This window comes from Agelaius phoeniceus, chromosome 4 (genome assembly GCF_051311805.1).
Source record: "Agelaius phoeniceus isolate bAgePho1 chromosome 4, bAgePho1.hap1, whole genome shotgun sequence".
NCBI lineage: Eukaryota > Metazoa > Chordata > Aves > Passeriformes > Icteridae > Agelaius > Agelaius phoeniceus.
This window is the reverse complement of record NC_135268.1, coordinates 48,147,331-48,168,947: the sequence shown is the minus strand read 5'-3', so window position 1 is coordinate 48,168,947 and position 21,617 is coordinate 48,147,331. Positions and strand designations below refer to the sequence as shown.

General features: G+C 40.6%; 2 protein-coding genes across 2 annotated transcripts; one reads left to right on the top strand and one right to left on the bottom strand.

Annotated features, from left to right (window-relative positions):
* Positions 1-77: 77 nt before the first annotated feature.
* SGCB (sarcoglycan beta) lies at positions 78-7,401 on the bottom strand. The gene is made up of 6 exons (XM_054633735.2): positions 7,271-7,401; positions 5,588-5,797; positions 4,627-4,812; positions 4,325-4,516; positions 3,723-3,854; positions 78-2,905 (listed from the first exon to the last, which is right to left on the bottom strand). Exons 1-6 carry the CDS (start codon positions 7,292-7,294, stop codon positions 2,702-2,704), a joined length of 948 nt encoding a protein of 315 aa, XP_054489710.1. The 5' UTR covers positions 7,295-7,401; the 3' UTR covers positions 78-2,701.
* On the top strand, positions 7,309-20,490 carry SPATA18 (spermatogenesis associated 18). Its single transcript, XM_054633835.2, has 12 exons — positions 7,309-7,723; positions 9,650-9,755; positions 9,867-9,946; positions 11,357-11,475; positions 13,308-13,430; positions 15,097-15,313; positions 16,194-16,355; positions 16,719-16,894; positions 18,539-18,662; positions 19,028-19,093; positions 19,922-19,961; positions 20,436-20,490. The coding sequence occupies exons 1-12, from the start codon at positions 7,637-7,639 to the stop codon at positions 20,444-20,446; spliced, it is 1,311 nt and encodes a 436-aa protein (XP_054489810.2). The 5' UTR covers positions 7,309-7,636; the 3' UTR covers positions 20,447-20,490.
* Positions 20,491-21,617: the final 1,127 nt, after the last annotated feature.

Sequence of the window (21,617 nt, the reverse complement as noted above, 5' to 3'; positions counted from 1 at the left end):
AGCTGTCATATCAAGAACACAACAATGTATTTTAATGAAAAACCATGTTCTTACAAATAACACTTCTGGACTGCAGCTGCATCTCAGAATTTATTGTTTTATTTCAAAACAAGCATTTGAAATTCTACTGCCTTTCACCCATTGGAACAACCACCAGACTTAGAGATGGTGAGAGCTCTTCACATGCAAGTTGTTTCAGCATACCCAGTATGGCATTTTACAGAGGCATGTAGAATACACGTTATACATGCAGAATCTTAAGTACATCTGTGGGACTGAAATAAACAGTGTTCCACTCAATGTTTTAAATACATATAGAAAAATGTACCTTAGGCAGTTAGAAGATAAACAAGTAAATGCTCAACAGAGGCATGTGTGGTACCAACATTTCTCAAACTGTGTAATATAAATATAAAATATATTAACAATACATAGTGGCTAGCAAAATTGGTAATTTATTTCATTTGGTATTTTTATGATTGGTTTTGCTACATTTTGACCAAAAAAATCCACACTTCAAAAACAATTCTGCACATCATGATTTAAGAGTACCTTTGTGACAAATCTTTCAGCACACAGTACATTGCACACAGTATTTTAAAAAGAACTCTTGAAAATTACAAGAATCCAATACTAGCCTATAGGCATGTCAATATTAATCAGAGAAGAGCTTTAATATGTGTTTAACCTACTTGACCAAGGTAGTATCTGTTATTTTCAACATGTACTTCAGCTTTGAGGATACCGCTCTTTATATTTTTAATATGTGTTTGCATTTGTATACATAAAGTGACCAACTTCCATTAGCATGAGAGTGAGAATTCTAAAAACGTTAGTTCATTTCCTCCTCTTAACTCTAACAGATACTAATTGAGGCACTGCTTAGCAGCACAGGTGGGTGTAAAGCAGCAAAATGTGTGTTAAAGTGTTTAGTAACTATTAACACTGATAAAACTATGAGGTCCATGAAGGAAGTACACAAAATGTTAGTACTTCCCCACAATCTTAATGTGAGAACTCAGTAGTTTTTGCTGCATTATATTCTGCTTATTCCAATTTTGTCAGAACAGCTCTATTGCTGTCCAGCCCCAAAAATGCAACAACTACTGAGCATCAAAATCTGGCTTTGCCTTTGAGCAGTGAGGGAAATATGACTCCTCTGACCTCCCCCATGTGCCATAATGCCTGACTGATGAATACCCCTCCAAAAATCACTTCCAACCATACACATTCTGCATGAGTGCTTACTGCCTGCCAGTAAATTCAGAAACTGGGACCTTGGATATTAATTTCTTGTTACAGCAGGAGCCAATTTGTGATTTATGCAATCCTATGTACTTTGAGCACTGTAAAACACGGGTAGATAGTTTATCTTCCTGTAACAAATAATCAATTCTGAAGTAAATGTGTAAAACTCCCATAATTTTTAGGTAAAGAAGTGTGTGCTTATCAAAAAACTTGTCAAAAAGCTGTTACAAAGTCATTTTGAGACCTCCAATATTAAGGTTACTTGACGCTAATGCAAAACAAAGCTGTTTTAAACTGAAGGAATACATGGGGTGAGGAAAGAGAGAATCTTATAAATAGCTGGTCTATTTTTAGCACAAAACACCTCACTGCTGCCAAAGCAGTTGGAAGACTCTAATAGGCCCCAGTTCACCATAGTTTCACTGCTGACAAATTCTGATACACATATATTTACCCTGATGTCCTACCACCACATTTATTATTACAGACCTGCAGTTTAACTTCAGAATTTAATGTTTTGATTTTCTCAGTAATGCATCAGTACTGACATTTATGAGGAAGGAGAGATCTATCTCAGACACTGCTGCAACAGTTACACTCAGATTATTACCTATTGATTAATGGACTCAGACACTATTCACATTAGAACACCCAGGAAAACACTATTTTTGGGTAGTAAGCAAGTTGTAAGTACATTTTTTAAAATGTACTTTTACTAAAAACACGTTTTATAAGTACTTCATATAAATTAAGCAACTGCAGAATGCATTAACTGCACAGATAGAATGGAAGTTCAAGCAACACTTCAATAACCACAAGACTACTTCAAAATTCAAGTTAAATTTCCATACTCAGTATTACTTTGCAAATAGTATTTATGATAGCATAATTTTTAACAACGTGAGAACGAATACATGGCAGAAATAATGCAATATTTTAAAGTGAATCTGCCACTACCCCTCTTGTTACACATCTGATAAGCCACCTAGGTTTGGGGTAAATCAATATATCAAAAAGAAAGAAAAGTCTGCCATTTCAGCCATCCTAGGAAAATCTATTTCCAACAAAAGTTGACATTCCTGTTGAAGTACTTGAGACTGCAGTTGTGTTCTCAGCAGTCTTCAAGGTCTTGGGATGTAGGACAAAAACCTCCTCTAGAGACAACTGTAGGCAGTAGAGTTGTTGCCAAGATATATTTACATATATTCTACTGATCCCAATTCAAGAAGGTACTTCAGTGTGCATGTACACTGAAAGCTTACAGATTGAATGCCACTATTGCAGCTAACAGCATGATGACCTAACGTTGCTGACCGTAACAGCCTTTCCTTAAAAATACTGTGTAAGAAATGTTAGTATAAACTGCCGTAAAAAAAGAAACCCTGGAAGGCATGCAATTACTTCCTACAGCTCTATGTAAACACCAAGGAGGCCTGTCCCAGGAGCAGCTGTTTCAGTGTGTGGCTCCACAGGGGTTGGCAGAGGTCTGGCAGCCCATGTTGTGCCCGGTGACCTGGACCTTGAAGAGCGTCCCGTCAGCGCACATGCACAGCTTGAAGCGCAGCCAGTTGCCGTTGTTGAACTGATCCCCGTAAGAAGAGCTCGGCAGCCGTGTTGGGCTGACCATCACACTTCCGTTCAGGATGATGCTGTTTTCCTATTAAGGAGAGGGGAAAAAAGAAATTGGAGAATTACAACTTCTCATGTAAATAAGGCAGATTGTTTTTGAGAAGGACAAGCTGGTTTAATGGATAAATAACATCTCTAGGATGGCTGTAGAATCAACAATAATAAAAAAGGTATGTATACAAATGTTTAATTTTTTAATGAAAATTATAGTGATGCCTATGGATTTCTAGTGAGCAATGTACTTTGCTACTCCAGTGGTGGATCGATACAGAGAAGGACAGCAGCAGGGTGACTTTTCATCTTTCATTCTTATTAGCAATTGCAGTAAATGTAAAATATGGACATGAAACAGGCAATTGAATTCATACATGAAATTCCTTCACACTTGAAAGTGCATATACCTCTATTTTTATCCTTCTTTTCTATTGCTCCATATATACTGCCATCTTAATCTCCAAAAATCTTAAAGGAATGCTAGTGAGTCTTACAGCAGCAGCACAGAAGGTAATGCTCCAAACTATATGCTCTGCTCGTCTGGCAAAGGTTGTCAACCCTGGTTAAGCTTCCAGAGGAGATTAACTCCCTTTGGTATTCATGTCAATAGCTTAGCTTTAACTGCAAAGTAGGTGTCTTAAGAGTAGTAAATCAATGTTACCTGAACCTACTCAACCACTACTTAACAGCAAAGTAATAAATCATCTATTTAAATCCTACTAAATATACTGACTTTTATGCATGAGTAATTTATATAAAGTTTGAAGCTATATAAAGCTACATCAGTTTACTATCAGCCTAAATTTGAAACTAAGCTGTTAAAAAAAATTGCCTCAATTTGAAGTACTTACTGCTTTAAGTTCCATGTTTCCACCCATTCGAAACTCAATTGTTTTGCCTGTGATGAAAACACCTTCATTTCCCCGGACAATGGCACGACCATCAACCTTTATGTTTAGATCACTGGTTGCATTGCTGGTAATCTAAGAACACAACCAAAAAACCTGTATTATGGATTAGTGAAAACGTGACACTTGTGTTTGTCTGAGTAACTTTAATTACCTTGAAAGCAGTGCTGTGCAATTTAATAAAAAACTTGAATTTCCCTTCTGCCCACTAGCTTCTGCATATTTGTTATTTTCCACAGTCAATTTCAAAACAGGATCACTGAATTTTGGAAGGTATGTAAAATTAATCTTTTATGGGAAACACAGCTAACACTTGTACCAAATATAGGCTTCCTGTTAAGACAGATTATGTAAATTTACCCCTCTGTTTTCACTGAATCTGTTCCTCCTATGTATTTATAGTTGTGTGTGTTTTTTCTGCAACAGGATTGCTCAGTGCTTCCAAAGGCACACTCAACCCCCTATAAACCACTAACTCTACTCTACTCTTACAGAAACTAGCAATGGGCTTTATTCTCATTACTTACAAAAAATAAGAAACATACCCTCTCTGTAGAGGCCTTTTGCACATTCAAGATTTTAACTCCATTTGGTAGATGAAACTCATGAGTTTCATAGTCAGTGCTGAACAAAGTATTTTGTGTTCGTGGGTCAACAAATTCCATGCCAATATCGCTGGTGATAGAAGTTTTGTCTTTTTCCACACTAAGCTTGGTTGTTCCTTGCTGAAATACAATCTTCAGAAACAAAGGCATGAACTTAATGATGTTTCAAATGTAACATTTAAGCAATGTGAGTGTAATTCTCTAGTGTTGCTCACACACTTTCAATTCATGGTATAACTTACAGGCTGATTATTCCCAGTGATCACCAAGTCTTCATTCCGTCTCCCTCCCACAGTGCTTTTATATAAGGGATGGATGACGCCCATGTCAGACACCTGCTTGAACCGCAGCAAGCCACTCTCATGGAATTCCATACTGTCACAACCATTGGGGCCAATTCTTATCACTGCCCAGATAACCAGGGTAATCTGAAACACATTTTAAAGGATTATGCTGATTGTTCAGATCTTCCTACCACAATCGTATTAATTAGATGTTTTATTTGAACAATTATTAATGCCAGTATTAAAGTGAGCTTAAAGTGTGAGTTGACTTTAGTTTATTCCTACTGAAAACATCATAATACATTTAATTATGAAAAGCATTTTAAATTATTTTTAGACTTACTTGAAACAGTAACTGAAATGATTTATACATATATGAAACATTAAAACACATCCATAGTTATATCTTTTTTCTGTTTAAGGGTAATAATTAATTAAATAAATTTCCTGAACAGTTCAGCTTGGTATATAATATATTGAACTGCAAGAATGCATCCTCCCAGATGGATGTGCAATTATGAAAAAGAATTTGTTACTTCTCATTGACCAAGCAATAAAAATGTGATGATTAGAACAATGAAGCTTTAAATTATAGTGGCTTGTTAATTCTGAATGCTCACATACAGCTCTGTAAGATAAAATATAACCATGTTTTATATGCCATATATCCTGAATGCATATGTACTAATAACACTTCTCATGAGGTGACCATTATTACAAAAATACTCATGCCTGAACTTACACCATTCTTCCATCTAACCTTGCTCAGACTAAAAAAGAACTAAAAAGAAAGAAGAAAAATGAGAATCTCCTTCAGTATGTTTTAAATCCTCAGCCATACTGGAAACATTTTTTTTTTACTGAACTGTCAAAATGAAATACGACCTAATGTTGCTTACACTATAGCTATTATACTCACAATCAGATTGATGATAGCCAAAATAAAAAGAACAACAATCACACATATGGCCAAGTTGCCTTTCCTGCCACGTAACCCTGTCTTATGGAGACGGTCTTCATCAATCGGGATGTATCCTGCTTTGAAGTTACTGTTGTGCTCCTTATTAACATTCCTGCGTTCCACAGCCTTCTCTCGCATAGACTTCTTCACCGGGCCGTTAGAGCTTTGCTGTAACACAAGGCATGGGTCAGCTTTAAAAGGCATGCAAATTACCTACAGTGGCACACACATATGTATGCAAAAAATGTAAATTGACTAGTGGGATATATTGGATATTATGTTCAGTATTAGATTTAAGTCTGGCAGCTGGCTGTCAGAATGTACACTTAGAACCACAGCAACCTCTGCTAGCACAACGACTAAATTTAAAATCCAGATACTTTCAGACAATATATGGCTTTATATCTCATTTTTATCATGGCAGATAGGAATGATTAATTATATTGTTACAGTTAAAAAACTAAAACCAGCTACCAAGAAATTAATTTTTACCTCTCAGGGATGATATGGGACAGAATTGGCAGGTCATCTGCCAATACACAGGATTTTAGTTCCCTCCATGCTCATATGTGATAGACACCCAGTGACTATTCAAAAAGAGTGTCGTGGATACAGTTTTTAAATTAGTTTGACAGCACAGGGTTTGCGTTCAACTCCTGTTGCTTGCACGCAGCATTGGAAAGATACTGTGAGACTTCAAACCTGGCATGGGGAACTTGGCCAGAATAGCTTTCATGTAATAATCTGAAGTTATGAGATTGTAAGGGATATCCTGTCAATATAACAAAGTAATAGAGGAAACTCTTGTACATATTCATAGTAAAAATAAACCTTTGATGTATTTTCGTAGCTGTCCAAAATTTTGTTCCGCTTCCCTTGAAGGGAACGGTTTGTTACTTAGGGATTCACATCTTCAAAGAAGGAGTTTGATCTTTTGGATGGAATTAAGTTTGTTCACTTGAAATGAACCCTAAAGCTACACCTTAAGTAACTACACTTGCACATATCTACACTGATGTAATGAGTAACAACACCGTATTTTCTTCTGCTGTTGAAGAACTATTAAGAGATGGTGTTGAGAAAGGTGCTTGACCTGGACGAGTTTGTGGAGGCTTCGCTGCCTCGGAGATGTTCTGGACCCCCTGTGACCCTGCAGAGCCCACACGAGCTGCGGAGCCCCGCAGGCACCCACGGCTGCCTCCCGCCCCCTCGGCAGCGCCAAACGCCCCGACAGGCGCGGCGGCGGCGTCCCCGCACCGCTCCAATGCCAGGCGCCTCACACAGAGCACGAAGTATTTGTCAGTCACATACCCACGCCTCCGGGCAGGACGGCGCCGCTCCGGGCCGCCCCGCCCGGACAGCAGGCTCGGGCCGTGTCTCCCCGAGCCCGTCCCGTCCGAACACTGTCCGGGCACAAGGCGGGAAGGGCCGCCCGAGCGCCGTCTCTCCCCTCCCCAGCCGGAGCGCTCCGGCACCACACCAGCCTCGCCCACCGCGGCGAAAATGGCGCTCCCGCCCGCGCTTCCCCTCCGCGGGCAGCACCCCCGGCCGGACCGCCTGCTCCCCGCGGCCCCGCTCCCCCCTGGCCCCGGCGGGGACGGCGCCGCGCCGCGCCGTGCCCGCGTCCCGCTGCGGACGGACCTGCTCGGGGGCGGCCGCCGCCATCTTTCCCCGCCGCCACCGCCGCCGCCGCTGCGCGGGGCCCGCGAGCGCCCCCTGGTGCCGCTCCGCGCGCCGGGTCCCCGCGGCTCGCGCGCACCGTCGTTACCCGGCAGCGTCACCTGGCGGCCGCGAACCGTCCACGCGCCCCGCGAGGCGCCTCGCAGCCCCCAGTACCGTGGCACCGCCATCGCCGCGCCAGCCGTTGAGACACCACCGCGGCTGTGGAAGCCCTCGGACGCGGCCAAGCCCAGGGAAGGGGCCCGGGCTGGCATTACCATCTCCATTACACCTGCGCCGCCCGAAGAATACTGCCGAAGGGACAGCAGAGCGAGCTGACATCTAGCCATGGCCAAAGACTTAAAGAGCCTGGTGGGCGCGGGAAGCGCCCGGGAGCTGCAAGAGAAGCTGGAGAGCTGGCAGCAGAACTACGAGGTGAGTCCTGCCACTCCTCGGGGCCAGAGGCAGCCGCCCTCGCTCGGCGTTTCACGGGCGGTCTGGGACACTGCCAGGAAGGCGCGTCCAGTTAGCGCAGTTTTAACACCCTGTTAAGCTCCCACAGCTTCGGTTATTTGGCTTTTTGTCCGTGACAAGGTTCCCTAAAAAGAAGGGTTGGAGGTTTAAAGTGAGATTTGATCGGTACCGGCTGTGCTTAGAAGAGAGGAGAGCGTTGAAAAACGGCCGGTGAAAGGACTACGGTTGGGGTCATGCTCAGAAGGAATGGGTTGGGGCCCAGGAACAGTCAGGAAAACATGAGGAAAAAGGCTGCTGGAAGTGAGAAGGAAGGGGTTATCCAGCATCCCAGCTCTTTTGGGTGGGGAAACGTTCGGGAGAAAGGCTGTTAGAAGGCAGCGCGCGGCACGGCCGCCAAACGGCTTCAGAAACGGCGGGCGGTGCGGGAGGAGCGGCCGTTATGAGCAGAGGGCTGCCGGTGGGTGAGATGGAGTCCATGCAGGAGTGAGGTGAGGAGGTGAAACAGTGGAAGCAGTAGAGAAAGTGTAAAATTAGGGAAAGATGAGACTTCACAGCTGTGACTTTGCTCAGTGGAAAAAAAATCTTGATAGAATTTTCCGTCCGGCATCCCCAGGTTTCTGTACCTCCGGGATGCAGATAGTTGGTCACGAGCTTGTAACCACCTACTGTGTGTGCTGTGGTTGATGAGAAAAGAAATGCAGTGTTTTCAGGGGAAATAATTTTTTTTTTCTTTTACTTCATGGTTGAATAGGAGTTACAGTTACATAACCAGAGTAACTGTCTGCAAGATTCATGGCAGAGGACAGTTTTAAGGAGTTTGGGAGTAGCTGGTAAAGCTACCACAGAGGAGGCCAGAGGAGGAACAGTGTCATGTATTTCAAAATCTTGCAAATGGTTGTTGGAGGTAGAACTTAGGAGGGCTGAGCGGCAGTGGGAGCTGACCTCTCCATCAAAAGTTGGTTAGGAATAGTCTTTATGGTCTTGGGAAATGAAGATGAACAGTTTCGGGCTGCTGTTGCAGAAAAAGAGGAGCTGCCAGATGGAAATACTGTGTTATGTTGCTGTAATGAGCTGGAAAAATGCACTTTGCAGCTGTGGTCTTGTGGAGGTGAGCAGGTTTACTGCACTCCCCAAGGCCTGAGGAAAGCATGTTGCAGCAATCAAAACACAAGCTGATGGGGGCATGGGTGGGAATTTCAGCTGTTTCGGAAGCTTGTAAAAACTTCCCTGAAGACCTAGAGGGTGATCTATGTGGAAGGTGATACACAAGTTATAGGTAAAGATAAGGAAAGTGGGTACAAAGTGTGTATTCTTCTGGAAGGTGCAGTAGTACCCTGAACAGATTAACCTAATCAACTCCTTTTCAAAATTGCACTTAATGAAAGTGATGTAGTTTTGCTGTTTCCTAGGCATAATGCTGGGTTTTGCTCCTTCAGTAGTATATGTTTCAGTTTGTAACTCTTAAGTATGAGGTTAAATTGCATGGAGGCTTCATGTGACTGCTGACAAAGCAAGATAAGAGCCTTATATCTATTATTTCAGCTAATATGGAAAACCAGATTTTGGGCTATTTTTAAAAATCCAACAATCTGCTAGATTATTATTTTAATAACTGTTGAAAGATTTTAACTCAACTTGTGGTTGCATCCTCTTTATGATGGAAAAGGAGTATGCTTTCTCAAGTAGTGAATGAACTGGGTCATAGAAGTCTTGATGTTTTGCTCATTTGCGTATTAGAAATGAGTATTCAAAAATGAGTATTCTAATGGATCCAGTAAGAAAAGGTTGGGAAGATGTAATTATGGGGGGGTTTGTGACATGATTGTAACAGGAGTAACTTTAAGTAAGAAAGCCCACACAGATGTAAAAATGCACATTAATTTACAGGGGAATTCTGCTGATGAAAATCTGAGCCGATGCTGTGAAATATTAGAACTGAACAATGCAATTCAAAAGCAGCTCTTCTCAATTCTCAATGAAACATCTCAAGGAGGTAAATTGATGCCTTGTCTAATTACTTACACATTTCACATGTGCCATTTTTTCCAACTCTGGCTTTTTCTGTACATGTTCTTACTATTTCTTAATGTATGTGTTTTCTTAGATGATTGTGCAGCAAAACTAAAAGGCTGTCTCCTGCCAAGTATATGCTGTACTGCTTCAGGAAGTGACAACCTCACTCAGGTGTGTAAGAAACTTATTTTAAGAGAATAGAACTAGGTGAATTTATACCTGCAGAAGCACTTTAATGACTTTCTGTTAATATTAGCCTCCCTCAGATTTTACTTAATGAAATATGTCCTTAGTTGCTTGTGGAGACACCTATGGAGACAACTATGCTATTATGGATGAATTTGCTTTGTATAAGAAATCTGTGTTATTATACTGCTTTCCTTTTCTAGGTACAGATTTGCCATTTACATTTACATTTTAGAGACATAATAGCAGTATTTATGCCATATCTCTTTTAGAAAAAAGAGCACTGTGAAAATACATGTGTAAGCTGAAGGTGTGCATAAACTCCATGCATTAATCTGTGAGCTCCTTTTTTTTTTTAAGGAAAAAACTCTAAGGATATCTTAACATTATATTATTTCCTAGAGTGTTTAAAAAAAAAAGTGTTCATGTGTGTCATGATACCACTATGCTCCTGCCATGATATTTGGAGTTCATATGTATTTGGTATTTACTGAAGGGGTTGTAATACTAACAGTTTGATATTAACAGAAAAGACAGATCTGTTGTGGCTTTCTGGTTTGAATGAAAATAAGAGACTTTGCTAATTCAGGCTAGGGGAAGATCTTCAAGATCCTGAGATTTGACAGTGATGTCTCCATGTTCTTTGCTTTCTCAGTTTTACACCTGCTCTGTCAAAATATTTCACAATTAAAATAGGACAAATAAAAAGTGATATCCCTTAAGAGTTAGAGTCTATTATAAAGCAGGAGTGGTGGTATGCCGAAACCCTCCCAAAATATAAAACAACAAAGTTATTAAATGACAGTACACCAGGAATACCAGTTGCAGATTTGTAATTGCATGTGACATTCAAAATTTAAAGAAAAGCCTGTTGCACCGTTACTAATTTAATTCCAGTACTAGCTGGCCATTCTATGGGTTGCTAAAGGCAGCTGCATGTATAGTAGTGTGCTTTCTGGAATGATACTTGCTTCTGTGTTCTAATAACTTTTTCTGTTGTTTTGTACACATGAATTCCCAAAATGTTTACTTGAGTTGGTGATTTAGTCAATCAGGAGTTGACTAACTGAAAAAAACCAACTATGCAACACTTCTGCAAAATGCTTTGTTCTGATGATTCGGGCAGTAAATCTGCATATGCTGACCTTCCATAATTTCTACCATGAGGTATAAAATAAGTGAATATTTTACTTTCTATAACTGAGTCTTTCTTTGGTGTGCCTGAAAGGTATTGCTTATGTCTTAGAGAGAATGCAATAGCTTTTGTTCTCAGTTTCTTTAGGAATAGTCATTGCTGAAATATTTAGAAATACATCTGCCCATTATGCTCTAGTACTTTACTGGGGGAATTTATAAGGTAGAACATTCAAGCAGTGTGACTTCATTTCCTGGTAGGATTCAGCTGAAGGAGAGCTACAGCTGAGAGATTTGTCCTGCAAACCAAGGTGTGAACTGCGAGACCTGGAAGACAAACTAAGTGAAACTCGTGTGCAGATCAACCAGATGGAACGAGAGTAGGGAGATTAACTGCAGTTCCCTCTGTTGCTTTTTGGTTTTTTTTTTTCCCTTGATGTCTAAATATTGATGGAGATTTGTAAAATGTTTTATTTCTGGCCTAAAACCAGAGTTTCAAAATGCATCTGAGCTCTGTATCGTCTACATATATATCCAAAGTGTGTATCTATCCAAAGTGGGGTACAAATGATATAGTCACACCCACATTCATAAATTGACTTGGTAGGTTTTGCTTTTGACAGAGATGTTGAAAAACATGCCAGTATTCTACATAAAAAGGTTTTGTATAGTCCATGACAATCCCTTGGGGAGTTATAGTCTATGAAATGTTGCATGCTAAGCAAACCCTAAATAAAAAAAACAATTGAGTAGCTAGAGTGTAACATTTATTGAAGGACCTACAACATGTCACAATTAATTATACAATGTTTTTGATACATAAATATCCAAGAAGATAAAAGCCATTGTCATAAGATGGAGGAAGAGAGTTGGATTTCCAGATGAGTGACTAGGCCTGAAAAGTTTTTGTCTAGTTGCATAAAACATATTTTATGGAGCATTATAATATAAAAGTTAATAAATTGCTTCAGATACAAGTTTGTGCAGTAATTACCAGTTCCACGGCCATTTAAGAGGTAGCTCGAAGTGGCAGACCCATTCTCATGCATCCTATTACCATGAGAACAATGAATGTTCCGTAAGTCTTGGGTCAGTACATTAAGTGATATAATTTCCTGCCCTTACTAAGTGATTCGAAGAATATCAGTTTGGATTTCCCCCATGCCTATTTCTAGAGCTCATCTTCCCAAATCTGCTTTTCTTTCCCAATTGTCCTTTGTAGTAGAATTCTTTAGCCCTCTTTTACTACTGTTCTGCTAGAAGTCCTTCCTGAAGGAGCTGACTTAGGATGGAAGTGGGCAGTCTTTCCTCTTAGCAGATGTTGCTGGCCTTATTACCTGTGGTCATCTCAGTCAGCTTGTTCCTTAAAAAGGTGGAACAAGAATCCTATCAATTGATAAGTGTTAGAGCTTTTGTTGATTCAGAGTCTCAAAAAAATCTCACCAGGGTCCTCCAGTAAGGAAAAGGAAGGACAGAGTGAATACCTTCAAAATAAATAGAAAACATATTTTCTTTTTGCCTTCCACTTTTGGTAAGAGAAAAACAACAGTAATACTGGTATTTGGACAGAAAGCAGAGATTTTGGGATAGTTTTTAATATTAACTAAGAGTAAAGGACAGAAGATAAACTTGTTTCACTGGTTGTCTGCCAATCTTTAAGAATCACTCCCTCTTTTGGGGACAGCAGGAGAGGAATTGTTAGCTTTTGGTATTACTTGACTAACATCTGTGATATCTTTTGACTGACTAATATATTTCTGCAAAGAAAAAGAGCCCAAGAACCTGATAGAAGACAATACATAGGTTCTTAATCTATAGGACAGAAAACTGAGATGGTTTAGTTAGCGTCTTAAATGTGAGAAAGAAATTAGTTTCTTTTAGACCTGATCATCTGAGCTAGTATAAGGACGCCAAATGTTAACCAGTGATTGTTCCTATAGCACACAGTGCTATATCCACTTTCCTGCCACAATACATGTACACAATTTAAAGTAAGATCAAGGGTCTGCTTTGTTTCATTTGTTTTTAAACTCTGGATTTTTCCTGTATTTCAGCATAAGGAAAGCATGCTGAAATTATTCAGCAAGCATAAGGAGCTTGGTCAATTATTTTCCTATTTTTTTTCTCCTTTTGTTTGATGATGAGGATTAATTGATAGATAGTTTACATTGATAGAAGGACATCTTGTGACTGACTGTTCTGTGTGATTAAGTCTGAAAGCTTCCCGGTGCAACTTAAGGAGGCTAGAGCAACTGGATGAGTACGAGCAGAAGATTGAGAACTTGCGGGATGAGATTGCTATGCTGGATTGCAAAAAGTCTGTTATCCAGAGCAGGTAGAGACCTTACTCAGAGAAGTCACTGAATCATAGAAATCAGTCATGTTAGGTAGCATGAATTTCTTCCTCATTTAAATTGAAATATAAACAAAAGCCAAGGTTTTTTACTTTGTTATGAAGGAACATAAACTCTTTAGGTTATTTGTTCTAGTGCCCAAATATTTTATTTTAAAGCAATTATGTTAGGTTTCAGACAAAACAGCAAATAATGCACCTTTACAAAATACATGGAGAGCAGCTGTATGAAATAGTTCTTTTATTGATGAGTCCTCTTTTATAGAGTTCTGCTCTGTAGTTGTAGTATTCAATTTTTACTTGTTTGACTTCAGCAGTACTCTTCAGTGGTACTGAAAGAGGAACAAATCTCCAAAATATTATTAGTTAAAAGTGTGTTTCCTAGGAACAAAGTGCTTTGCCTTATATGCTTTACATGTTACTTTTCTTTTACCATTTATGCTTTAGGCCATAAAACATGTTATGAAAATGCCTTCATATTAGACTAACCAGCTGTAGCTTCTTTAATTACTTTGGCTCAAAACTCACCTTACCCTTGTAAAAATTAAATTGATGAAGAAGTCTGCCATAGGGAAAAGCATCTGAGGATGGTAAAGTGACATGAAGCTTCTTTGCATGTGTGTTGTAGGCTTAGGCGCTGCACTCCTCCACCATGCCGCCGGAGGTGTGTCTCTCCACCGTGCCGTCTGAGGGCCTGTATCTCTCCTCCACCATGCCTTCCGAGATCCTGTATTTCTCCTCCACCGTGCCCTGTGAGGGCCTGCTCTCCATGCCGTCCAAGGGCCTGCTCTCCATGCCGTCCAAGGGCCTGCTCTCCATGCCTTCCAAGGGCCTGCTCTCCATGCGGTCCGAGGGCCTGCTCTCCATGCGGTCCGAGGGCCTGCTCTCCATGCCCTGTGAGGGCCTGCTCTCCATGCCGTCCGAGAGCCTGCTCTCCATGCCGTCCAAGGGCCTGCTCTCCATGCCCTGTGAGGGCCTGCTCTCCATGCCGTCCAAGGGCCTGCTCTCCATGCCCTGTGAGGGCCTGCTCTCCATGCCGTCCAAGGGCCTGCTCTCCATGTCTTCCGAGGGCCTGCTCTCCATGCCCTGTGAGGGCCTGCTCTCCATGCCGTCCAAGGGCCTGCTCTCCATGCCCTGTGAGGGCCTGCTCTCCATGTCTTCCGAGGGCCTGCTCTCCATGTCCTGTGAGGGCCTGCTCTCCAGCGTGCCTACCCTGCCGTCCAAGGGCCTGCTCTCCAGCGTGCCTACCCTGCCGTCCAAGGGCCTGCTCTCCAGCATGCCTACCCTGCCGTCCAAGGGCCTGCTCTCCAGCGTGCCTACCCTGCCGTCCAAGGGCCTGCTCTCCACCATGCCGTCTGAGGGTCTGCTCTCCACCATGCCTACCCTGCCGTCCAAGGGCCTGCTCTCCACCATGCCGTCTGAGGGCCTGCTCTCCACCGTGCCTACCCTGCCGTCCAAGGGCCTGCTCTCCTCTACCATGCCGTCTGAGGGCCTGCTCTCCTCCGCTGTGCGGTGTCAGGCCCTGTGTCAGGCCCTGTATCAGGCCCTGTGCCAGGCCCTGTGTGAGGCCCTGTATCTCTCCTCTGCCGTGCCGTTTGAGGCCCTGCGTGAGGCCCTGCGTGAGGCCCTGCGTGAGACCCTGCGCGAGACCCTGCGTGACGCCCTGTCCTCCCAAGTGCCGTGCCCTTTGCCCAAGGCCCTGTTCACCTCCCCGGCTCAGGCGGGGCAGCGCTTCACACCGCGCCTGCCTTATAGCTCGCTATAACTTCATTTACGCTAAAGAACGCTTGGAGGCAGAGTGCATTTTGAGGCGATACGTCTGTAACTTGGAGACGGTGCAGAGGATAATATACATTGCATGTGTGGTGAGAAAGAAATATTATTTCTTATTTTACAGGCTGGAGGTGTGTTGTAAAATACTATGTCTGCAGTGGTTTAAATTGTGGGTAAATTAGCATTTCTGTCAAGTGCAGAGAAGAAAAGCTTTCTTCCCTTTTTTATTTTGATTTTTCTTTCTTCGCCTCACACTTCTACATTGAACTCTCAATGTAGTGTCCTACCTGACCTGTCCCAAGATTGGAACAGGGTCAATGATTTATTGTATGGGTACTAAAAGAGTGAAATTTAATCTGAAATTGGTCAAGTGATTTGGTCTGAAAAGTACATAGTATCTGCAGTGATCAACATTGCCTTAGTTAGAAAAATTCTTTTGGGAATGGTGCATTAAATACTACAACACTAAAAAGCTAAAAATCTTTCTGTATCATGCTTTCCTTATGCTTGTAGCTATGTGCTTTTTTAGTTTAATTGGGTCCCTTGAAACCATCTAGATACCCCACATTTACCATGAACTCAGTTTGAAGAAAGTCTTCATTTTTTCTGTATTGAATCTTCTTTTCTATAAAAATGGTGTAACACATACCTGTATTAGAGATGCAGCATCTCTTAATGTGTGTGATCCCAAGCACATTTTACTTACTGAAGATTTTTTCTTTCAATCATCGTTCAGTTTACACTCTCCAATTCAACCTCTTTTCCCAGCAAATGAAGCTTTTCAATCTTATCTTCTGCAAATAAATTACACTCAATCAGAGAATTCCTTCCTCATGAGTTAATCTCCTTTACAGCAATGTATTATATTCCTCCTTGTTTTGATGATAGTGGGTTAAATTAATTTTCTCAGATAACTGATAAAATATTAAACTGAGTCTCCTGTGTTTAACTAGATGTTCTTTACTTTTGCAGGAATCTTTCCGTGCGGCAAAGATGGCCTTCTGGAAGGTGAAAATAAATGTAAAAGACACTTTGAGTATATGTTACAGAGGGGGACCTACGTCACTTGAAGTTGCTGTCCTGGATTATATAGCTTGCCACAAGGATCTCTATGACGTTTGTTGCAGTGTCCATGTAAGTCGAAGGCAGTGGTGATCTCTTTCAGGAGCTAGTAAATTCAGAATATGTAAATTAGAAATGCACTGTAACCTGAAGGAGAAGAGAGTTACTATATGGACTTTGCCTTGTAGCAGTTTATTTTCTGGAACAATATTGCTAGGATTAGTATGTGTATGACTCAGTAATAGCTTCCTATTAGCACCACATTCTTTCTGAAATTGTTGTTTTCTGGAATAGTCCAGGGCAACATTACTATGAGCTTCTTATACTGATTTTTAAATGTAGAAAGCTGAGAGGCATATTTAGGGGGGATTTCTGTAGTTGCTTGTGAAAAAAATGGTTAGTGAGTGCAAATTACTCGTGTATGTTTATTTTCAGGAAGTAGTTTGCTGCATGAACAGGAACCCAAAGCTTCCATGTCCAGGAGAATTGGATTTCGTTGTGATCAGCGCTTTGATTCGAGAGTTGTGCTGTTTGGCTTATTCAATGCAGACACTTATTCCTCCTCTTGATATTGCTTATGGTGTTGATGGAGAATGCTTCAATAGGAACATGTAAGAAATTTTAAATTCAGTCAGACTTACCATTAAAGGTTTTGTAGTCTACTTGTTTCCTAATTAATATAGCAGTTCAAGATTGCTAAACATTAATTTAGGGCAAAACCCCCTGGCCTGTAGTGAATTTGGTATGTCTTTAAGGTTTAGGATAGTGTGTAAATACTAGCATGTACATAAGTGTCAACAATTTTTTTTTAGTGAGAACCGGAGCAATTTTCTGGATAAACTCCAGTCTCAAGAGCAAATTTAATTTATCATTTAAGAAGAATATGATCATCAGCTTTCCCTGCTTAGTCTCTATCTGCCTTTTAAAAAATGTTTGCATCTTCATTCCTCCTTACTGGCCTGTTCTGTAAAAGTCATATTTACTGAGATCTTGCAGCTGGTGTCATTACCAGGGTCATCAACATGTTTGCTGCAACCTCCAGGTTGTGGTTGCTGTACAACATACGAGTATTAATATGCTCCCATCTCTTCTGGTTTAGAGCTGGGCAAAATCAAAACTGCCTCTTAAAATTGAGAATTTTGTTAATAATTTTTCTTTTTTCTATAGAGTCAAGCTGCTTCTTTAGCAGAGAGCTGTAGGGTGCTTCCATGTTGTCTAGAAAATAATTGGAATTGATAGGTCATAAAAATTGCTCTAAAAAGCAAAACACCTTACATCACTAAGGAGGTCATGAAGAGCTTGAGAAGTCAAGGAGAGAAACAGAGAAGATGAAAGTAGACTCTCAACAGGGGAGTGCAAAATCATACAGGACTACTCAATGATCCTATACAAATATAGGAGAGTTAGCTTTTGACACTCAAAGCTATTGGCTAAATTAGGAAGCAAAAACACTGTGATATAGTCTTGAGATGCTTTCTCCACCTACTTGGTGTGTATGGCCTTAAGAAACCACATTTAATATGTTTTTCTGTGCTGCTGTGGGAGACACGTACATCTGTCTATCTAGTTAGATAAATGTGGCATATGTATATGCTTACATGTGTAGCATTTGTATGTGGTACACAGAGATGGAGCAAATTAAAGTTGTAGAAATTAAAATATATCTGTTTATTACATGTGTAGCATTCTACAAACAGCCAGCCAAACATTGTTGTACCCTATGCCTTGCTTTGTGCCTCTGGTTATGACATTGTTTTAAATAATTTACTATTGTAATAGATTACTTAAGTATAGATGCATTGCTTTTAATACAATTTCTGTTATTTGGTATTTGTTGTGAGTTTGAATCCATAAAGCCAGATGTGTTATTTGTCCTTATAGGGGGCTTGTTCTAGCAAGATATTCCAGGAAGAAGGGATGACTGTGTCTGCTGAATTGCTGCTCAGAAGGTTTAATCTGTCAGTGGACACAGGGGCCCTGGCTTGTGTTGGGCTTAAGCAAAAATTAAGGTCTAGTGGCCTTCTGAAGTGTGAGATGGCTTTATTAGAATGTCTGTCAGGATAAGTAAACAGTATGTTCTGCTAAGTCTGTCTTCCAAGTCCATTTCTTTTACAGGATCACATAAAGAATACATATTTTTGTGATGTGGAAAGATATTAGAGCTGTAGCTACTTTTTATCAACATTGATGATTTGGAACGTATTTATCCTTTGGCACTTATATGCAGACATTTCTTGTACTGTTTGTTTCAACAGGTACTATCGTAGCTTTGACTCAGATTTCGCAGCTCCCTTTGTGGCCTATCACGTCTGGCCTCCTCTGATAGAAGACGGTACTGTTATTGTGAAGGGAGAAGTAGTCACTAAAAAAATGGTTATGGTACGTATTTTGTTAAAGAAATACGTTAAGGGAAGTCAGTGGATTTCAACACTGTTTTTAAAATGTAAAAAGTTAAGTTTTTAACTGTCCCCTATATGGGTGGAGTAGTATATCAAATATCATTTAGGTTTTAGTGCCTCATCCTGTATATAGGATGAATAGTTCCATTTTCCTTCATGTATTAATTATGCAGATGTATGGTTGTTGTCAGAACCTGTTCTAAGGAGAAAGCTTACTGTGTTTCTGCTCTGTCCTCAAACCTTGTCTCCAGCATGGCTAGTCTGTCATGGCTTGCAAAGTGTGTCTTTATTAAACCTTCTCTCTCAGGAGAAGTTTACTTACAAGAGACTACTTTTCTCTTGTAGTGTCCTCGCAGATGCAGAATTAGAAGCAGAAGCTGCAGCTGTGGCCGTCCTCTGCTGTGTGGTCAAGTAAGCCTCAGCTAAATGTTTGTAGTGCAGCATCAATTATTTTAACTAGGAATGTAGGCAACCTGTTAAAAATGCTGATGTGCCACATGTACATTTTAACACTGGGAATAAGTGCCTTTGCTTGATAGTCTCGAATGAGGTGAAGCTGAACTGATAGATAGTTATTGCCTGGTATAATGATCTGTAGAGATACTGTATGAGAAGTAGATCATAGTTAAATTCTCAGAAGTATCAAATGTGTATCTTGGAATGCTTTGCCCCTACTCCTGTTGCCTTAGTGCCCTTCTGAATAATAATAGCAACATCTGGAAGTGTTTCAGTCATTTTGGAGTACATATGCAACACGTAGTTCCTGCCTCCTGGACTTAGTAACCTAAATTTACTCCTAATTTATGAAATGCATCAAAGGGGCCAAAAATAAATGTAGGGTGAGCAGGAAGGGAAGGTGGTACAAATAGGATATGTGAAACTTTAGCAGAATTCTGCGTATTGTATGGTTACAAAACATTTTTAATTATTTCTGTTAAAAATGTGTATATTTTTCTAGTTTTTAGCCCATCTTATTAAAGGGACATAGGCACCCTCAACTTAAAATGTGAATATTGAAAATGTGAGAGGCTTTGGGTAGGGCTCCCTTTTTTGTGTGTGTGCAGGCTGCAGAAAAAAAATAGAAAGTTGTTGAACTTGACTTAGTAACAGTAGAGCTGCAATGATAGATGTGCAGATGTTCTGGATGTGCAGATTTTCTGAATGTTGATGGTGCTCAGGTGGCTTTTTTTGTTACAGTTCTTTAGCACACCTGATTTTCCTTTTCTCTTTGTCTTGCAGGTGCCTCGAAGCCGCAGTCTTTCAACAGTGAGGGTCAAAAGTAAGTGGGCATATTGGTTCCTAGTGACTCGTGGTTTTCACATTAAGCCCTTGAACGATTGAACAAAAGAACAAAATTACATGTTGAACGTCTCTGATTCTAAAATACTTGCTGAAGTCTTAAATTGGATAGCCTTTTTTTTTTTTTATGGGGGGAAAAAGGCTGAGATTTTTTACTTGGAGGAAAACTTATTTTTTCACTCTACTTGGACCATTGTCATGGTTTCTCTCTGCTGGTTGCCTTCACTGTGGCCAGTGCTGTAGTAAGTAAAACTTGCTTCCTTCCTTACACAAGAGACAGTTTGCTACTGTACATCTGCTGTCTTCCTGCCTTTCAAATTCCAAAGAGATGGCTAAGTTGTGACAGTGAAGTGAGGGATTTCAGGCAGTATAAGTGTGTGCCTATCTTGAAGCCAAGCCAATTTAGAGATTTAGAAAATATAGTTGCACTGAAATGTACCTTTTTCTTCCACAGGACGCTGCTAACTGGACATCCTCCTGCAGTGCAACACAACTGGATTCAACAACTTTGCTGGTGCCGTTTCTCTTTGGAAATACCTCAAATCTCTCAATGAATGGCGGTTGTCACTCCAAATTGAGTTTGTGTTCAGTGTGTTTTTTAGTATTATAGAAGGCTTATTTATAATTTTAGAAACACTTCTGATTTTAAAAAAAGTCTATGCAGTACAGGATCATTTGGCAAAATTTGCAAAGTGGTCAGGAACCCATGATGTAATCTTGCAGGTGGAGATAGAATTATTGCATCTAGAATGTTTGCTTCCCCCAGATTCCAAATGATGCAGTTTATCTTGATAGGATGTTTAATATAATGGTGAATGTTGCAGAATGTTGAGGCTAGCTGTTACTTGAAAACAATGTAATTAATTGGTTCTTATTTATAATTTTAGAAAATAGCAATAATCATAGGATGTGGCAGTCTCAGACAGCAGCCTTTTAATATATCCCTGTGATAAACTGAATTTTCTAACTGCAATGCAGAAATTGCACAGAGCAGTCATAAACTGCCGATACTCCAGCAATCCCCCGGGTTTTATTGACATTTATGGATGAATGCTCACGTGTTCTTTAGCAAGGCAGTAATAGTCCTTGTTTGAATACATTCTAACTTAGAAATTATTATAATAAAAATTTGTAGTTCGATACTAGAAGTATTTTGAAAGTGTGCCACTGAGTATTTGTAGGCTTGAAATATTTGAGGCCTCTTCAGTGTCACACTTAATGGGCTTTCATACTGTGTTGATAGATCAGTAATTGTTGTGAGTCCAGTTATCTCTTACTGTAGGCATTTATTGCACTTTAAGTGTAAAAATTAGAGAGACCTGAAGAAATTTAACAGTGATAAGATGTGGGATGACATGCCATCCCACTCATACCAGTTGGCTCTCTGAGTCAGAAAGAGATGACCAGAGCCTGGAGAGGGTGTGCAGATCAATGGAGAACACCTGAAGGAATAGCACCAAGGAATTCCAGCCACTGCAGGCAGAGAGCTTCACCAGGGGCCCAGCTTAAATCCTCTATTCTAAAAAAAGCGGGTAGGATGGGAAGTAAACAGGAGAAACTAGAGACGTGTGCAAGCCTGCAGGGCTATGGACCATATTAGCATCCTGAGAAGTGGTGGGATGGTTCCTGTGTCTGG

Bases quoted from the DNA above. Each gene is read 5' to 3' on its own strand.
- SGCB (XM_054633735.2), bottom strand. From the start codon at position 7,294: ATGGCGGCGGCCGCCCCCGAGCAG. The intron at 5,798-7,270 runs GTCCGTCCGCAG...CTTGTGTTACAG, and splicing joins CGGCGGCCGCCCCCGAGCAG to CAAAGCTCTAACGGCCCGGT. The intron at 4,517-4,626 runs GTAAGTTATACC...TTGTTTCTGAAG, and splicing joins TCACTGGGAATAATCAGCCT to ATTGTATTTCAGCAAGGAAC.
- SPATA18 (XM_054633835.2), top strand. From the start codon at position 7,637: ATGGCCAAAGACTTAAAGAGCCTGGTGGGCGCGGGAAGCGCCCGGGAG. The intron at 13,431-15,096 runs GTAGAGACCTTA...ACCCTGCGCGAG, and splicing joins AAGTCTGTTATCCAGAGCAG to ACCCTGCGTGACGCCCTGTC. The intron at 16,356-16,718 runs GTAAGTCGAAGG...GTTTATTTTCAG, and splicing joins ACGTTTGTTGCAGTGTCCAT to GAAGTAGTTTGCTGCATGAA.